Genomic DNA, 16,785 nt, shown 5'->3' on the forward strand with positions numbered 1-16,785 from the left:
GTTCCGATTTGTCCTTATACACCCTCGGAACTGAGCGAACTGACAATTGTTTACTGATGATGATTTGCTTTGGAATTTGCATGCATATCTTTCTGATCTGCAGATAATCATACTATGAATGAGAGATAATCTTCTTTTAGAACAGGACTGTCAGCAAAGTGGATACATTACAAATCTTATTCGTCATATCCGTTCAATGATGTAGCTGATTTTTTTAATTTATTGATTGACCAATCGCAGACTCCTGTTGTTGGCTTACCTTGCTGTGCTTGGCTCCTAACGGCATCCGGCTGGACATTTAAAGTCAACTTGTTGTCATACTGTGCTCATCCGTGCACACGCCACCTATGTAATCAGTGCATTCGTCTGACATCCACTAGATCAGCAACTTATTATTGATAATTATTATTAATTATAGAGCACCAACACCTTCCGTAGTGCTGTGCTTAGTACCAGGGCACTCCCGCAGCCCAGTGTGGAAATGCAGAGCACAGTGCAGCATAAGTTGTACTCTCACCTCTGCTGGAGTCCAGTGCTGTGCTTTCCCGAGTCCGCGTCCTTGATTACACGCAACATGAAGCCAGTACTAGAGGGAGCAGGAGACACAGGATAGTCACGCAGGCACAGCACTGGACTCCGGCGGGGAGGTGAGAGCAAAGCTTCTGCTGCAATATACCCTGTATTTACACACTGTGCTGGGGGGGGGGGCAGATAGTGGCACAGGGGACATAGGGAGACACAAGGGGGACAGCATGAGCCCAGGCACAGTGAGACAGAAAGATGTACAGGGGGTTAGAGGTAGCACTAGGAGGAGGGAGGTACGAAGGCCAGAAGGAGTCACAAAGGGGGACTGAAGGAGATATAGGGGACAGAAGAAGGCACAGTAAGACTGAGGGATGCACAGGGGGAAGGGGTAGCACAAGGGGACATAAGGAGGCACAAAGGGGACATAAGGAGGCACAGGGGATGCCGTCAACATGGAAATCACCACTGGAACAAGCGATTGGGTGAGTTATGCCCAATCATTCCTGGCCAAAGAAGGGAGGAAGATACGGACTAATGCAACGGCCCGCATTCAGGAGGAAAAACATTTTTGCCCACCCCTGGTTTAGGACCACATCAGCAATGGCAGTTTTCATAATTTCTCAGTAAGGGATCTCTCTAATATGGCGCGTGCACACTAAGAAATTGTGGTTGAATTATTATCACTTTACCTCATCCTATTTCCATTTGTATTCTTTAGATGAACCTGGAAGTGACAGTCAAAGCTCAAGAATGGTAAGATATCCAGCAAATGTCGCACCCAGCAGGTAGAAATTATGGTAATCTGTGTTGTCGGCATAGTTAAGCTTCATTTTTTCCTCCAAGTTGTTTCCCACACGGCCACCCAAATCTCCAGACTTCTAACACCACCAACAACTTCTTGCAACTGCTGAGATTACGTTAGTGGTTAAATGCAGAGCAGAAAGGCCATCATGTGACCAGATTGATAATTGATCATGATTCATTAAAGATAAAGATATTGGTGAATTAAAAGGGACATAACGGATATGGTCTATGGGGTGAAAGCAACCCCTAGATGTGCAGTAGTTAAAGGACCACTATCGGGAAAAATGTAAAATGTAAAATACATTTAAGCACATACAAATGAGAAATACATTTCTTCCAGAGTTAAATGAGCCATAAATTACGTGTCTCCTATGTTGCTGTCACAGTAGGGAGTAGAAATCTGACAGAACTGAAAGGTTTTGGGCTAGCCCATCTCTTCACGGGGGAGTATCACCATGGCCTTTCTTTTTTATAAAGACACTCCCTGAAAAGGATTTATACAAAGATGCTGGCCAGCCTCCCTGCTCACCGTACACTTTTTGGGCAGTTGGACTGAGCAACTGCCATTCACTAAATGCTTTCGAAAAAAATGAAAACCCTGAGAATCCCCCATGAGGAGGTGGGCTAGTCCAAAACCTGTTGTTTCTGTCAGATTTCTATTACCTACTACAAGTGACAGCAGCATAGGAGAAAAATAATTAATGTCTCATTTTACTCTGGAAGAAAGGTTCTTCCTATTTGTAAGTGTTTATATGTATTAGAATTTCATGATTATCGTGATATTGGTCCTTTAAAGAGAACCCGAGGTGGGTTTGAAGAATATTATTTGCATACAGAGGCTGGATCTGCCTATACAGCCCAGCCTCTGTTGCTATCCCAAACCCCCCTAAGGTCCCCCTGCACTCTGCAATCCCTCATAAATCACAGCCACGCTGCTGTCAAACAGCTTGTCAGAGCTGGCTGTGTTTATCTCTATAGTGTCAGCAGTGGCGGCTCCAGCTTCAGATTTTTGGGGGGGCTCAAGAGGGGCACAATGGCTGGCAGGCGGGGCTCATGGGGGGAATTTGCGGCGTGCGAAGCGCGCCGCGGCGACCATGTGGGCGTGGTCATGACATCATGTGGGAGGGGCTAACTAATGTATTTGTACCAGCTAATGTAGTTGCATAAAAAAAATATAAAGTAAATGCACATAATGACAGACAGCGTTTCCCCAGCAAATGCACGTAATGACAGACAGGGTTTTTCCAGTAAATGCATGTAATAAGAGACAGCGTTTCACCAGTAAATGCACGTAATGACAGACAGCCTTTCACCAGTAAATGCATGTAAGGAGGGACAGCGTTTCCCCAGACAGCATTTCACCAGTAAATGCACGTAATGAGAGACAGCGTTTCACCAGTAAATGCACATAAGAGACAGCTTTTCACCAGTAAATGTATGCTGAGGAAATCGAGGGACAGGGGTGTCATGCTGGGAGGACAGGGGGTATTGTGAGCTGGGGAGATCCCAAGCACATGACACCCATGTCCCCTCCAGCACAAAACCCCTGTACTCCCAGAAAATCACACCCCTGTCCTCTCCAGAACATGCCAATACTGTCCCTCTCAGCACATCACACCCCAGTCCCCTCCAGCACATCACACCCCAGTCCCCTCCAGCACCTCACTTCACTGTCCCCTCCAGCACATCACACACCTGTCCCCTCCAGTACATCACACATCTGTCCCCTCCAGTACATCACACACCTGTCCCTCTGTAACCCCAGCAGCACATCTCATTCCTCCCTCTAGCACTGACCCCATCCTTCAGCCCAGGACCCCAGAGCAGCTGGTACTTGAGTGGCAGCAAGAGAAGTATGTGGCTCCCATGGTCCTGGGTCCGTCTGGGGGGTGTGGAGGAGGAAGAAGCCATCTACTGCTGTTGCATTTCTGCTTAAATATACCCCCCACCCTCATTCTCCCCTGTGGTGGTGCTGCTGCTGACGCTAACACACCTCAGATTGGCGGCGAGCAGGATATAAGAGTCAGCCAGAACAGCGCATTGCAGCCACGCGGTGAAATCAAATGCAGGAAGTGATATCATCGGTCACGTCCAGCATTTAAAGTCCACCGTGCGGCTGCTATGCGCTGGTCTGGCTGATTCCTATCTACTGCTTGCCGCCGATCTGAGGTGTGTTAGCGTCAGCAGCAGCACCACCACAGGGGAGAATAAGGGGCAGGTGCGTTGTCAGCATCCCAAAAGATTCGGGGCACTTCTGGGCACCAATAAAAAGAAACCGTGTGACATGCTGTGGTGTTTGTGGGCATGGCAATGACAGGTTATATGTCACCATAATAAAAAAGAATAAGGCTAGAAGTTTTAGAGCTAGTCTACTTTAGGAGACCCAGCAGGAAACCTCATAGGGAACAACTCTCCAATCACAGCACCCTTTACCCCACAGAGCATTGTGATTGGCTGAACAACGTGGGCGTAGTTTATTACAACCTATCTGAAACCTACAAGTTCAAGAGCATGCCATCCACCCAATCACGTTAGCTAGATTTCCTGCTGGGTCCCCTAAAGTAGATTAGCTCCGAAGTCTCCTATAGAATCTTCCCACATAACAGCCAAAATATCTCACACATAGCAATTTTTAGGCAGCAAATCCCCTATTTAGCAGCTAGGCACTACATCTACCACATAGTAATACAGCTGCATATGTCCCACATAGTACAGTAATTAGGCATCCATCACATAGCAATAGGACTGCATGTATCCCCCATTTATACCCCTGCATGGCAGTTAGGCAGCATAACCCTCTGCACAGTAGTAAGGTAGCAGATGGATAGTAGGAAGTAGGATAGTAGGAAGTAGAAAGGTAGCAGATGGATAGTAGGAAGTAGTAAGGTAGCAGAGCACACAGCAATTAGTGACACATACCACTTAATAGGTAGACGTTTCCCATATAGCAATTAGGCACCCTGATTTTGCACCATATCATTCATATAATAGGCAACAGGTTAGCTATTAAGCAGTCAGGTAAAGTGCATTATTTTCAGTGTATGGTGAAGATGTGTGACTCCCTTCCTGCACAGCAGAGTAACATGCTAAGAGACATTTACTTGGTGATCTGTTATCCTAATGTATGCCCAGAATCCCTGCTTGCTTTCACAGTGTCTATCCTGCTGCTGCTTCTCCCTGGATGTCAGACTCACACTAGTCACTAGTAATCCCTCCGTGCCTGCTTCTCTCCGTGGTGTCAGCTATCAGACATTCATGATCTGCCCTTTAGTCCACTGGTGGTGTGAGTGAAGTCGTGGGGGAGAAACACTCACAGACACCGCTGATTTCTGACTACTGCAGCATCAGACATTCCTCCAGCCTCCTGCTTCTCCTCCTCTCTTCTTCAATTCTTCTTAGCTTTTCAAACACCCGCACTCCCTGTCAGCTGAAACTGTATCCTTCCGCCCTGCAGCTGCAAAATCCTGTATCCTTACGCCTTTGAGTCAGCTAGTGTAAATATGCAGCGATCGGGACTATTTTGTACAGTGGAAATGCCCGTTCGGGGCACAGTCGGGCTGATACCGGCACGTGCTACAAATAAATTGAGCTTAACAACGACACTGATGAGGGCAGAACATTTAAGCAGCAGCAGCATGAGGGAAAGATTTTTTTTTAAAGTACACTCAGCTCTGGGGGGGGGCTTTGGGGGAGGCTTACAGTTTGTCAGCTGGGGCTTCAGCCCCGGCAAGCCCCAGTGTAGCGCCGCCCCTGAGTGTCAGTCTGCTGCTCTCCCCGCCTCCTGCAGAACTCCAGTCCCCGCCTGCATCCCTTCCCTCCCTGCTGATTGGAGGGAAGGGACGGGGGCAGGGACTGGAGCTATGCAGGAGGCGGGGGAGCAGCTGAGACTGACACTACAGATGTAAACACAGCCTCACAGCACGGCTGTGATTTATGAGGGATTGCAGAGTGCAGGGGGACCTTAGTGGGGTTTGGGATAGCAACAGAGGCTGGGCTGTATAGGCAGATCCAGCCTCTGTATGCAGATAACATTCTTTAAACACACCTCGGGTTCTCTTTAAAGAAAGGCAGTTGCAAACCAGTATTTATAATAATCTAAATATAAACTGAATGAAGTTTTGCCTACATGAGGTAGTGGGTTCTCAGTGGAGTAGCAATGGTGGTGCAGAGGTTGTGACCAGATCAGGGCCCTTGGGCCAGAGGGGCATGTCTCAAGACGCACTCACACAATTCATACTAGAGGTCTGAAGCAAACCAACAGTAGGAGGAAGATAAGGGGGAACCTGAGGCAGCTCTCACACCCATGTCCGTGGGATTTCCCTTGCAGTATATGCATTTTTTTTGTCTGCAGCACAGTGGTACCTCATTCACTGTAATTCGGTGAAGTGCTGGGATGTTGAATAGACATGCAGCCATTGAGCATTTCACAGCCAGTCACAGCCATCTGCGTTACATAGTGTGAACATAGCATTTGGGAGGGTTCACACTGGCAGAGATTGCGTGCAATTACCAGGCATTGCAAAGTTGGAGGAAATACTTTTGAGATGCTTATGGCAGTGCAGCATTCTTCTGCACACCATCAAATGAATTAGCTTCTTTGTCTAACTGCTGGTGTTCTAATGGAGACAAATGAGTGTGGAGTATGGGAAAATGACGTACACGTTGCCTACACACTTCAAGGGTGACCCCTTCCATAAAAATGTGCCCACTAATGATACAATTTTGATTTTACAACCTTGTCACATCTATGTAATATGAGGAACTACCTAAAGCATGCATGTCTAGCTCCGGCCTGAGGGCCATGTCTGCCCCCGAAAAACTATCAAATTTGACCCCCAAGTGGTTTCCCCACTTTGCATTATGTTTGGCCCACTATTGACCACCAGGGAAGCTATATTGGAGGTGAAGCCATATGAGGGAGGGAAAGGAAAGCAATAAACACTAAGGAACTGTATAGGGGATGGTGGGGGCCACTAGACACCAGGTAATTGTTTAGGGGAATGAGGGGGGACCACTAGACACCAGGGGACTGTATAGGGGAGGGTGGGGGCCACTAGACACCAGGTAATTGTTTAGGGGAAGGAGGAGGGACCACTAGACACCAGGGGACTGTATAGGGGAGGGTGGGGGCCACTAGACACCAGGAAACTATACAGGATGGAGGAGCGCTACTGTATAGGGGTGGGATGGGGGCCACTAGACATCGGGGAACTCTATAGGGGAGGGAATGCACCATTAGACACCAGGGAACTGTATAGGGGAAGCCATTAGACACCAAAGAACTTTATAAGGGAGGGAGGTGGCCACTAGACATTGAGATTGGCCCTCAACTTGTTCCAAGTGTTTAATTTCTCCCCTCTTTGAATGGATACTTAGGTAAAGGTTGTCAAACTCAAGTACAAAGTATATTCACTTAGGTGACCTTTTACTACATAGATCTGGTAAGATTGTACAATCAAGATTGTATCATCAGTGGGCACCTTTATTCTAAGAAGATGACTGGCAACATGATACAGAGTTCCTGGTCTGTACACTTGCCATGTATTGACTAAAATGCTTTCCTTTCCAGTTCAGAAAAACTGGACACTCGGCTGGGGTTTGATATCTGCGAAGAGGAGAAGATTTTCCTTTCAAAAAGGAAACAAAGAGTCGCACAGACATTAAAGAGAGTCCTGAAGCTAGACAGGGACCTGGAGGAGCATGAGGTAAGAAGGTCCTTCTAGTCCCTGTTCTGATTTCTGTTTGAGAGTCATGAGGAGTGTCTGGCGGATGAAATCCAGGTGACGAACCTCAGAAACCGGCAAGGAAAAAGGAAACCGAAAACACCAGGAGTGCCAGATAGTGTAGTATTTCCAGGCAATTAAATCATTTAGGACACAAATACTACTTACAAACCTGGGTTGCTATTAGGCAGGTGTAGAATTCCATCCCCACACAGATTGGGTATCCTCTTCAGGATAGGTTGAGTCCCATTTCAGAAAAGGACCACTGGATAATTACCTCAGGGGACACCCCCTGGGGGAGGGGAAAACTGTACTCAAAGTGTCTTATGCAGCTGCACACATGGACTGGGAGCGCCTATGGACATACGACATTGTACTGTAGACCTGAGGAAGCGAGCAGGTCCCGCGAAACACGTCGTCCTTTCTAGTGTCCAATAGAATTATTATCCTTAAACCTCTTACCTGAGGTAAGACTGTTTCATCACCCATGTTTACCCATTGCATACTCCATACTACATGGGTGCCTTCTCCCATGTTGTGTATTTGTTTGAGAGTCACTGCTATTTGGGGCACAAATGCAATAATGACACCATTGGAAGTAACCTCTCTCGGAGGGCACCCTGTCCCTCTGTTATCCTGATCAACTGAGGTGCCCCCTGGATTTGTAAAATAATAATTTGATTTCCAGGTAGCTTCAACCCACTGGGTTGATTACTTAGTGATATAATCTATCCATACCTATAGCGAGAGCTTTTGTTACGAAATAAATAAATCTTGGCCAATCTGGAATTAGTAAAGTTCTTGCTAAAAGAACATGACTAGTCTTTGCATAACCAGGATTTGGCAGAAGTATTATGTTTTCCAGCCTAGAAGAACCATAGACAATTGGCGCCCTTTAAGTTACGGGATTCCAACATTTGCCTACTCCTAACACTAAGGGCTGTTTTCAACTACACGCGATTTTGCTGCAATTTCATTGTAATGCGATTTTGCCCAATTACACTAGTCCTACATGATGCATTTTTTTTCTGCGTTTTCTTGTTATGTTCCTAGTGTCCAGTAAAAATGGCATCAAAATTGAACTGTGAAGTAACAAAATCACACCAACATTACGATTGGGTGGAAAAAAAGCCCTAAGGCTCGGTTCACATTGAGCTGGACCACAATCGGCCTGTTGGGAGTGGGCAGTTCAGTGGCGGCTTCCATGGTGTGCTAGGTCTGTTTTGAGACTCTGAAGCAGATGTTTTGAGTCCATAAAGAGTCTGTGCTGGGTTTACTGGAGCGGATCTGTTCCGTACTCACCTGTTTCATTCCTAGGACTATATTTACATATTGGTTGGACTCCAATACAGTGTGTAAATTGTGATATTCTCTATATTGCCGTATGTGTTATAAACATACATCTCTTACTTACCAAAAACAATGATAAAACAAAATAAAGAATTGATTCATCCTTTCACAACCAACGAAATATGCAGTCTGACATGTCATAGAAACGCATTCCAGTACAGTGCGGTTATCTGCAGTGCCGTTATGCAATAGCTTTAGTTGGGGTTGTTGGTTATGGGATTACATGTACAATTACAGCTAGAAATAAGGCAGAATATTGCTTCCTGTATTCTACTGTGTCATATTCCCTACATTGTGTGATATTTGCCCAGATAGATAACTTAACGACGAATACTGTATAGCATTCACAAGGAACAATTATGCCAAACTAGCCTTCTTAGTAGTCTACACCTAGATAAGGGTTCTTGCTCCCCCCCCCCCCTCTTATTGGTGTACATATTTATTATTTAACCCTATGCGGATGATTCTACAAGCCTGATTGGTGTTTTTTTTTTTTTTAACAGGTTCCTGTGATTGCTGTTGCAGCCACAGGTGGGGGTGTGAGAGCAATGACGGGCTTTTTTGGTACCCTAGCTGGCCTTAAGAAATTGAATCTCTTGGACTGCGTGACCTATGTTACTGGAACATCTGGCTCCACATGGTAACGGATGTTGTACAATGTATTATTTGCATATTTTAATTGATTTAAAAAAATGCACAGAGTTTTATTGCGGGCCCTTTCACACTGGTGCGGTGTGGTATCGCAGCCTACTACCGCTAGGGCAATGAAAGTCAATGGGGACTTTTGTACCGATGCGGTGTGATGCGACGGAAGTGACATTTTTGCCACATCCCGATGTGATTGCTTATCTACGTTACCGTGCAGTGGACCCGAAGTCATGTAAGTCTACGGCGACGCGTGTTTTTTTTAAATACCCGCAACGGGTTTTAGGCATTGCACATAAGCGTATCTTAGCAATTCGCTTCCACGCACATGATTGCTTCAGCCACAGGAAGTGAGCGTCACTTCCTACTTGGCCAGCTGCCAGACTGAAGGCCTGTTTTTGGCGGTGCGGTCCCCGAGCCACACCGCTACCGCCGAAAATGCAGTGTGAAACCGGCCTAATGAGGGCCAAATGTTCTCAACACGACATCCATACATACTGGTAGTTTATATACAATAGGAACCACTTTGGTAAGGAATGTTTAAAGTTTGTGCACTCTATATCATCTACAGCCTAGGTGCTCAGCATGTGGTACACGTACCTCTGCGGTGTTTAGGTTGCTTTTTTTGTAATATCTGAGCTTGTCATAGTCAGTCTATTACGGTGAGTTTCAGGATTTCAAAAAAAAATATTTCTTCTGTATTAATAAGCTTGAACAACTATTTGTGTAGGTCAGGGGTGCCCACACTTTTTCGCCTCGCGAGCTACTTTAAAATTCGCCGAGGCCAGGAGATCTACCGATGTTTCAAATGCACCCATGCACCTAGTATAGGTTAGCTGGGTATAGGTCCCTTCAGTGTAGGTTACCTGGGTATAGGTCCCTTCAGTATAGGTTAGCAGGGTATAGGTCCCTTCAGTATTGGTTAGCAGGGTATAGGTCCCTTCAGTATAGGTTAGCAGGGTATAGGTCCCTTCAGTATAGGTTAGCCGGGTATAGGTCCCTTCTGTATAGGTTAGCAGGGTATAGGTCCCTTCAGTATAGGTTAGCAGGGTATAGGTCCCTTCAGTATAGGTTAGCAGGGTATAGGTCCCTTCAGTATAGGTTAGCCAGGTATAGGTCCCTTCAGTATAGGTTAGCCGGGTATAGGTCCCTTCTGTATAGGTTAGCAGGGTATAGGTCCCTTCAGTATAGGTTAGCAGGGTATAGGTCCCTTCAGTATAGGTTAGCCAGGTATAGGTCCCTTCAGTATAGGTTAGCCGGGTATAGGTCCCTTCAGTATAGGTTAGCAGGGTATAGGTCCCTTCAGTATAGGTTAGCAGGGTATAGGTCCCTTCAGTATAGGTTAGCCAGGTATAGGTCCCTTCAGTATAGGTTACCTGGGTATAGGTCCCTTCAGTATAGGTTAGCTGGGTATAGGTCCCTTCAGTATAGGTTAGCTGGGTATAGGTCCCTTGAGTATAGGTTAGCAGGGTATAGGTCCCTTCAGTATAGGTTAGCTGGGTATAGGTCCCTTTAGTATAGGTTAGCCAGGTATAGGTCCCTTCAGTATAGGTTACCTGGGTATAAGGCCGGTTTCTTCCTGCGGCGGCGTCCAGGTATTCACTCCCTCAGCCGAGGCTCCGGTGGGCAGCGTGAATGGAGTTGCTCTGCTCCCCTGAATGGTTGCACGCCTCTCCTCCCCTGATTGGCTGCGCGCCTCTGCTCCCCTGATTGGCTGCGCGCCTCTGCTCCCCTGATTGGCTGCGTGCCTCTGCTCCCCTGATTGGCTGCGTGCCTCTGCTCCCCTGATTGGCTGCGTGGCTCTGCTCCCCTGATTGGCTGCGCGCCTCTGCTCCCCTGATTGGCTGCGCGCCTCTGCTCCCCTGAATGGCTGCGCGCCTCTCCTCCCTTGATTGGCCAGGCTCTCTCCTCCTTCGCGATCAGCGGCCAGCAGCAGAAACTGCGTTCTACAGCTGCTGGCTGCTAAATTCAATGGGACGCGGCCAAGAGGCCGCGATCTACCGATCAGGCGGTCGCAAGCTACCGGTAGATTGCGATCGACCTATTGGGCACCCCTGGTGTAGGTTATGGAATGCAGAAAGGAATATTTAATAAGTATTCATACACAACTATTGAGCACTTCTACATGTGTATTTAGGGGTACTATCCATAATAGGGAGGTACACGGTAAACATCACCTTTCATTTAGGGTATATTTAGGCCTCAATACCACTGTGTATCAGCGACTGCTTTTTAATCTGTATTATGATTGGTCTTGATTGATAATTAAGTTACACAATAAGTACTCAACAGGTGCGGAGCAGAAAAGTCCTTTACAGATTGTAGACATCAAAATAGTAAGATTTTAAGGTAGGAAACTGGGTGAGGCAGAAAAGGACCTTCCATTCATTCTCCATACCTATTCCTTCACTAAACCTTTTTTGGTTCCTAATGTTCCCTCTCCCCCCCCCCCCCCTCCCCCCTCAATCCTTTCCTTATGGTACCTAACTATAGTGATGTCTGTAATTCAGGGAATTCTCTGTAACCTAATAAGGCACCATATATGGCCTATATGGGTTCATGAAAAGGGGCACGAGGAAATTTGGGCGCCCTATTTCGGCTAGTAGAATATTTATAAAATTTACCAATATACTACGTTTTAAAAGTGTAATTAGCGTTGCAAAATATTGTTGTATAATAATAATAATTTTACTACAACTTTACCTTACACTATTCTTACACAAAACCCTCCCTTACCGATGCCTAGCCTTAACCGCTCCCCCGCAACCAACACCTAACCTTAACTGCCCCCCCACCCCCCACCCCTAACCCTTAAAACCACTATTCCATGCCTAACCTTAACCACCCTGTGCCGCCTATGGTGGTGCCCAATTTTCTGCCGGAAGCGGGTGCCCAAATTTTGAGCTTCACCCTATAATACTGTAGCTGCTTTTGTAACAGTGATGGAACATCATTCCTTTCAAAACAGGACAATGAGTAAACTGTATGACGATGCCAACTGGTCCAGCAAAGATCTGTGTGAACCAATAGAAGAAGCGTGCAGAAATGTGATCAAAAGCAAAAAACCCTGCTTTTCCTTTGAAAAAATGGCTCACTACAAGGAAGAAATGAATAAGAGAGCACAAATGGGTTATAGGAATTCTTCCACAGATTTATGGGGTCTGCTCATCGAGTCCATGTTTTATGATCAGGTAATTCCACTGAACTATTATGCCTGCTTATATCAGCTATGTTGTATGATAATGTCATTTCACAGATTTGTGGGACCGCCTAATTTATGATAGGTTAGTATCGTATAACTGTGGGGCCTGCTCCTCTGGTAAGGTAACGTTGCATTACACAGTAATTCGACAGATCTATTTGGGCCTTTTAATGTAGGCCAGTGGTATTATGAGGTAATTCCACAGGTCTATGGTGTCTTCTTATCAAGACCAAGTTGTGTGATAAAGTCAAAGCATCTGATCTGCATGCTATGGGGTATAGTGTGAGTTTTTTACTGGGCCCTCTCTAGCACTCTGTACATAGCAATTTGTATGAAGTAACAGAACCCGCCAAATAAGCAGGGGGAGGTAAAAGTTTGTCAACGATTAATGACCACTATTCAGAGCATATATAGAAGTGATCATTAGCAGCATAGCACCAATAAAGAGCTAATAAAGTGGTTAAAGACGGACCACTAGTGGACCCCTATGACCTCGACCAGAGATGTTAAACTCAAAAGAAAGTGGGCAGAAATTGAACACTGAGCCAGCCTCAATGTCTACTGGCCACCTTCCTCCCTTATAAAGTGTCCTGGTGTCTAATGGCTCCCCTCCAACCCCTATACGGTTCCCCGGTGTCTAGTGGTGTTTCTACCTCCCCTATACAGTTCCCCGGTGTGTAGTGATCCTCCTCCCTCCCCTATACAGCTCCCTGGTGTCCAGTGATCCTCCCTCCCCTTATACAGTTCCCTGGCGTCTAGTGGTCCCCCTCCCTCCCCTATACAACTCCCTCGTGTCTAGTGGTCCCCACCCTCCCTTATATAAATCCCTAGTGTTTAGTGCTTTCACCCCCCCCACCCCCCCAAAATGGCTTCCCTGGTGTTCTAGGGCTTCACCTCCAATATAGCTTCCCTGGTGGTCTAGAGTGGGCTAAACATAATGCAAAGCGGGGAAACCACTCTGAGAGACAGATTTGGCCCCCAGGCCAGAGTTTGTATGGTCTAGACATTTTGATGCAGTTTCAACCATAAGGAATACAGATCCCTTATTGCTATGCCACAGCTAAAATAAAACTCCCCTGAAGATGGGGAATGGACGGTGTGGGACGTTGGTAGATCCAGATATTTGTGGCACCCTAAAATGTTAGAAGATCTGTAAAGTAGACACAATAAGCACTCCTGGGTTTGTAGTTGGGTTTCCTCAGGTAAAAACTGGGACCTTTTACAACCTTTAATAAATGATGGTTTTGTTGTGAACAGGTATATGAGACTACGCTGAGCGATCAGAGGAAAGCGTTGTGTGACGGGCAGAACCCTCTCCCCATGTATGTGTCTCTGAGCGTCAAATCAAATACAACTTCCACAATGGATTATAAAGGTAGGTGTGTGATGCACTGTAATAAGTGATGTAATAAGCCTCACAGACTGTATTTCCCCTTAATGGGGACAACACCAGACAGATTCAAGAGAGGTTAGCTTGAATAAAAAGAGTAGTATTCCCGGGAAACTGTGCTCTGCTGAACCCGGGAGAGTTCTATTTCCAGATACAGTGTGTTGTGAGCAAGTAATGGAGGGAGTGCAAAGACTGGATTTTTCTAGTAACACAAGCCAACAACAAAAATTGTGTTTCTGGCATCCTCCCCATACTGGCCTCAGCAACGTGTCGCTGGAAACAACTTGTTTTACATCCCTGGTTCAGTAGCATAATGCCTCCACTGGTGAGTAAGGGCTACTGTATTTTTTGGACAATAAGGGCCCATTTCCACTTGTTGCCGGATGTGTCAGTGAGACGCGCGGCGGCACTTCCGGGTGTGCGGGATTGCAGGCGAATCCCAGAAGCTGTGCCATGCACGGTTATGGGAGTCTCAGCCTCCCGCGCGAAATCTGTGGCCAGTGTCGGCCGAATCGCTAGGGTAAGCAATTCGGCCGGCGGCGCCATAATTTCCTATGGCAGAGTTTCTCTGCGCAATTTGCCTGTGGGGAAACTCTGCGGATTCGGAGCAGTTTCCACTCCAGTGGAAGCGGGCCCTAAGACAAATTTTTTTGGGGGACAAAAGTCACTGCATCTTATAGTCCAAATGCAGGGAGTTCCTGACTTGTGAATGCCTGCCAATACCAACCTCCAACCCACCGCAATGTCGGGGACTCCCTGTACTGTGCCCATCCAGAGGAGAACATGGGGAAAAAAACGGAGGACTTGGGGACACAAAGGGGTTAAAAAGGGGCATAGAGGAGGACAGAGGCAGACACATGGGGGTCAGAGGAGGACACAGGGAGACACAAGAGGTACAAGGGGGCATAATCCACAAGATGCCCCTTCACCATGGATGCACCAGGTTTAGCATATATTTTTTTTTCCTCCTGAGTTTTGTCCTCTAAACCTAGGTGCATCTTATGGTCAGATGACCATGGTAAAATTGGCCAATCAAATTGGATGTGTGTATGCACCCTTAGTTCAGTGCTTTATAACAGTTCTGTTGTGTTTCCAGAGTGGTGCGAGTTCTCCCCCTACGAGGTGGGCATCTTGAAATACGGGGCTTACATAAAGTCTGAGGACTTTGGCAGTAAATTCTGCATGGGGAGGAAAACCTGTGCGCTCCCGGAATCCAGGATCTGCTTCCTTCAAGGTGAGTGAGGGACTTGTTCATACACCATGCTGGGTCACATCATTTTTATGTTTTTAAATTGGGTACCATAGGCACCCGCTAAATGTACATTTATTATTGCTCTGTACCTAAAAAAAAAAAGTTCCCATGGGGGGTACTCACCTCGTATGAGGGAAGCCTTCGGATCCTATCGCGGCTTCCCCCCTCGTCTCCTGTGTCCCACGGCTGCAGCGATAAAGCTCCCCCAATGGCGGAGATGTAAATATTTACCTTCCCGGCTCCAGCGCAGGCGCAGTATCGACTTTCCGCACTGTCGGTCCGCTCTACTGCGCAGGTGCAAGCCTCCTGCGCCTGCGTAGTAGAACGGACCAGGCAGAGATTGGCTATTTCCGCCTATTTCCGAGCGGAGAGCTGCAACAGCGCCCCCGCTGGAGCCAGAGAAGGTAAATATTGCACTGCCTGACAAATTGTCGGCTGTGCGTTCTGTGGGCTGCAGCGAGACCGCCGTGAGACACAGGAGGAGGTGGGAAGCCTCGATAGGGTCCAGAGGCTTCCCCCTACCGAGGTGAATACCCCCCAGTGGAACTTTTTTCGTTACAGAGTCTCTTTAAGGTGCCGGTGTGGGGTTTTTTTATAGTCCCTCAATGCTAGTTGATGTCTGTGTAGAGTGAAATAATTTTTGAGTTGATGCAAATTGCATGTTAATTTTATACAAATTTGCGCAGCTTGGAAATGAGGTTGGTGGGTGGTTAGTTGGCTCAAGGTATGTACACACGTCCTGATTTTCTGCCCAACTTGTCGTCCGACTTGTTGTTTGAACGACAAGTTGGACGTGTGTATGCGCAGTTGAGCGAATGATAACAGCCAGTTTGCCCAATCTGCTTGGCGGATCAGTTGGACAAACTGTCATTCAAACGACTGTCAGGATTTTTCGTCGTTTGTACAACTAATAGACATTCAAACATACTTTCGTTTAATCTAGTCCATTGTTCTATCCAGTCCATTATCAGGTTGGTTAAATGACATGTAAATTAGGATCAGCCGCTTTGTTGGTCAGTGTGTACGGGATGCTTGAACGACTTGTTAGCACTTCAAGTCGTTCAAGTGACCAGTTTAAACGAAAAATCAGGCGTAAAGTTGGACGTGTGTACACACCTTAACAGGGTATCACTCCTGCCTTACAGTGCTGGAGTCCTTTGTTTGAATCCTGGCCAAGACACTATATGCATAGAGTTTGTTCCTCCCCATAACTAGTGGTTTTCTCTAGAACTTCAGTTTCCTTCTATAACCCAAGATATGCTGGCTTATTGGCTTCACTACGAAATAGCCTTATGCCAGTAAGGCCCTCTGACAGACATCTAGTGACAGCAATTGTTCAATATACACTGTAAAGCACTGTATCAATGAGTGGTAATCGTAATGGTCATTGCACCCATCCTAGTTGTCACTTGGTTCCAGGTAAGACCCAGCAGCTTGACATATGAAGGTTACTGTAATTAAAGACCACAAGGTAACTGTCACTGCCTTTATAAGGTACTGTATAGCCTTAATGATTATTGCATGCTTTGTTTTGTTAGGATTGTGGAGTAATATCTTCTCTATAAACCTGATGGACGCCTGGTTTTCAGCTGTAAGCTCTGAACACTTCTGGTACAGGTTCACCAGAGATAACGTGCTGGATCTGGGTATGTCAACTCTTCCTCTTACTTTATTTGGTACTTTACATATTATCTCATATTCCCCATTCCAACAAGTGTCTTTTCAGTTGCCACAGAAATCTTATTTTCCTACTTCCAACTGTCTTTTTTTTTTTTTTTTTAATAAAGTTGGGTGATTTAAAAACAAAAAAGTTATTTTTTGCCGATGTACGCTACAACCGCGGTACACTTCTGAATTCTCTTATTGGCCTCGTCATTGGCCTACATTGTTTCAT

At 46.4% G+C, this 16,785-nt stretch overlaps 1 protein-coding gene across 6 annotated transcripts in view; it reads left to right on the plus strand.

Annotated features, from left to right (window-relative positions):
• Positions 1–16,785, plus strand: part of LOC137533118 (cytosolic phospholipase A2 delta-like) — an 82,679-nt gene that overhangs the window by 56,081 nt on the left and 9,813 nt on the right. For all 6 annotated transcript variants that reach the window (XM_068254302.1, XM_068254306.1, XM_068254304.1 and 3 more), the window contains 7 exons: positions 1,244–1,278; positions 6,899–7,034; positions 8,906–9,042; positions 12,016–12,238; positions 13,507–13,624; positions 14,736–14,873; positions 16,430–16,537. In XM_068254302.1, coding sequence (XP_068110403.1) covers positions 1,244–1,278; positions 6,899–7,034; positions 8,906–9,042; positions 12,016–12,238; positions 13,507–13,624; positions 14,736–14,873; positions 16,430–16,537 — 895 coding nt within the window. The remainder of the gene's footprint in view (positions 1–1,243; positions 1,279–6,898; positions 7,035–8,905; positions 9,043–12,015; positions 12,239–13,506; positions 13,625–14,735; positions 14,874–16,429; positions 16,538–16,785) is intronic.

The sequence above is a fragment of the Hyperolius riggenbachi genome, chromosome 9 (assembly GCF_040937935.1).
Source record: "Hyperolius riggenbachi isolate aHypRig1 chromosome 9, aHypRig1.pri, whole genome shotgun sequence".
Classification (NCBI taxonomy): Eukaryota; Metazoa; Chordata; class Amphibia; order Anura; family Hyperoliidae; genus Hyperolius; species Hyperolius riggenbachi.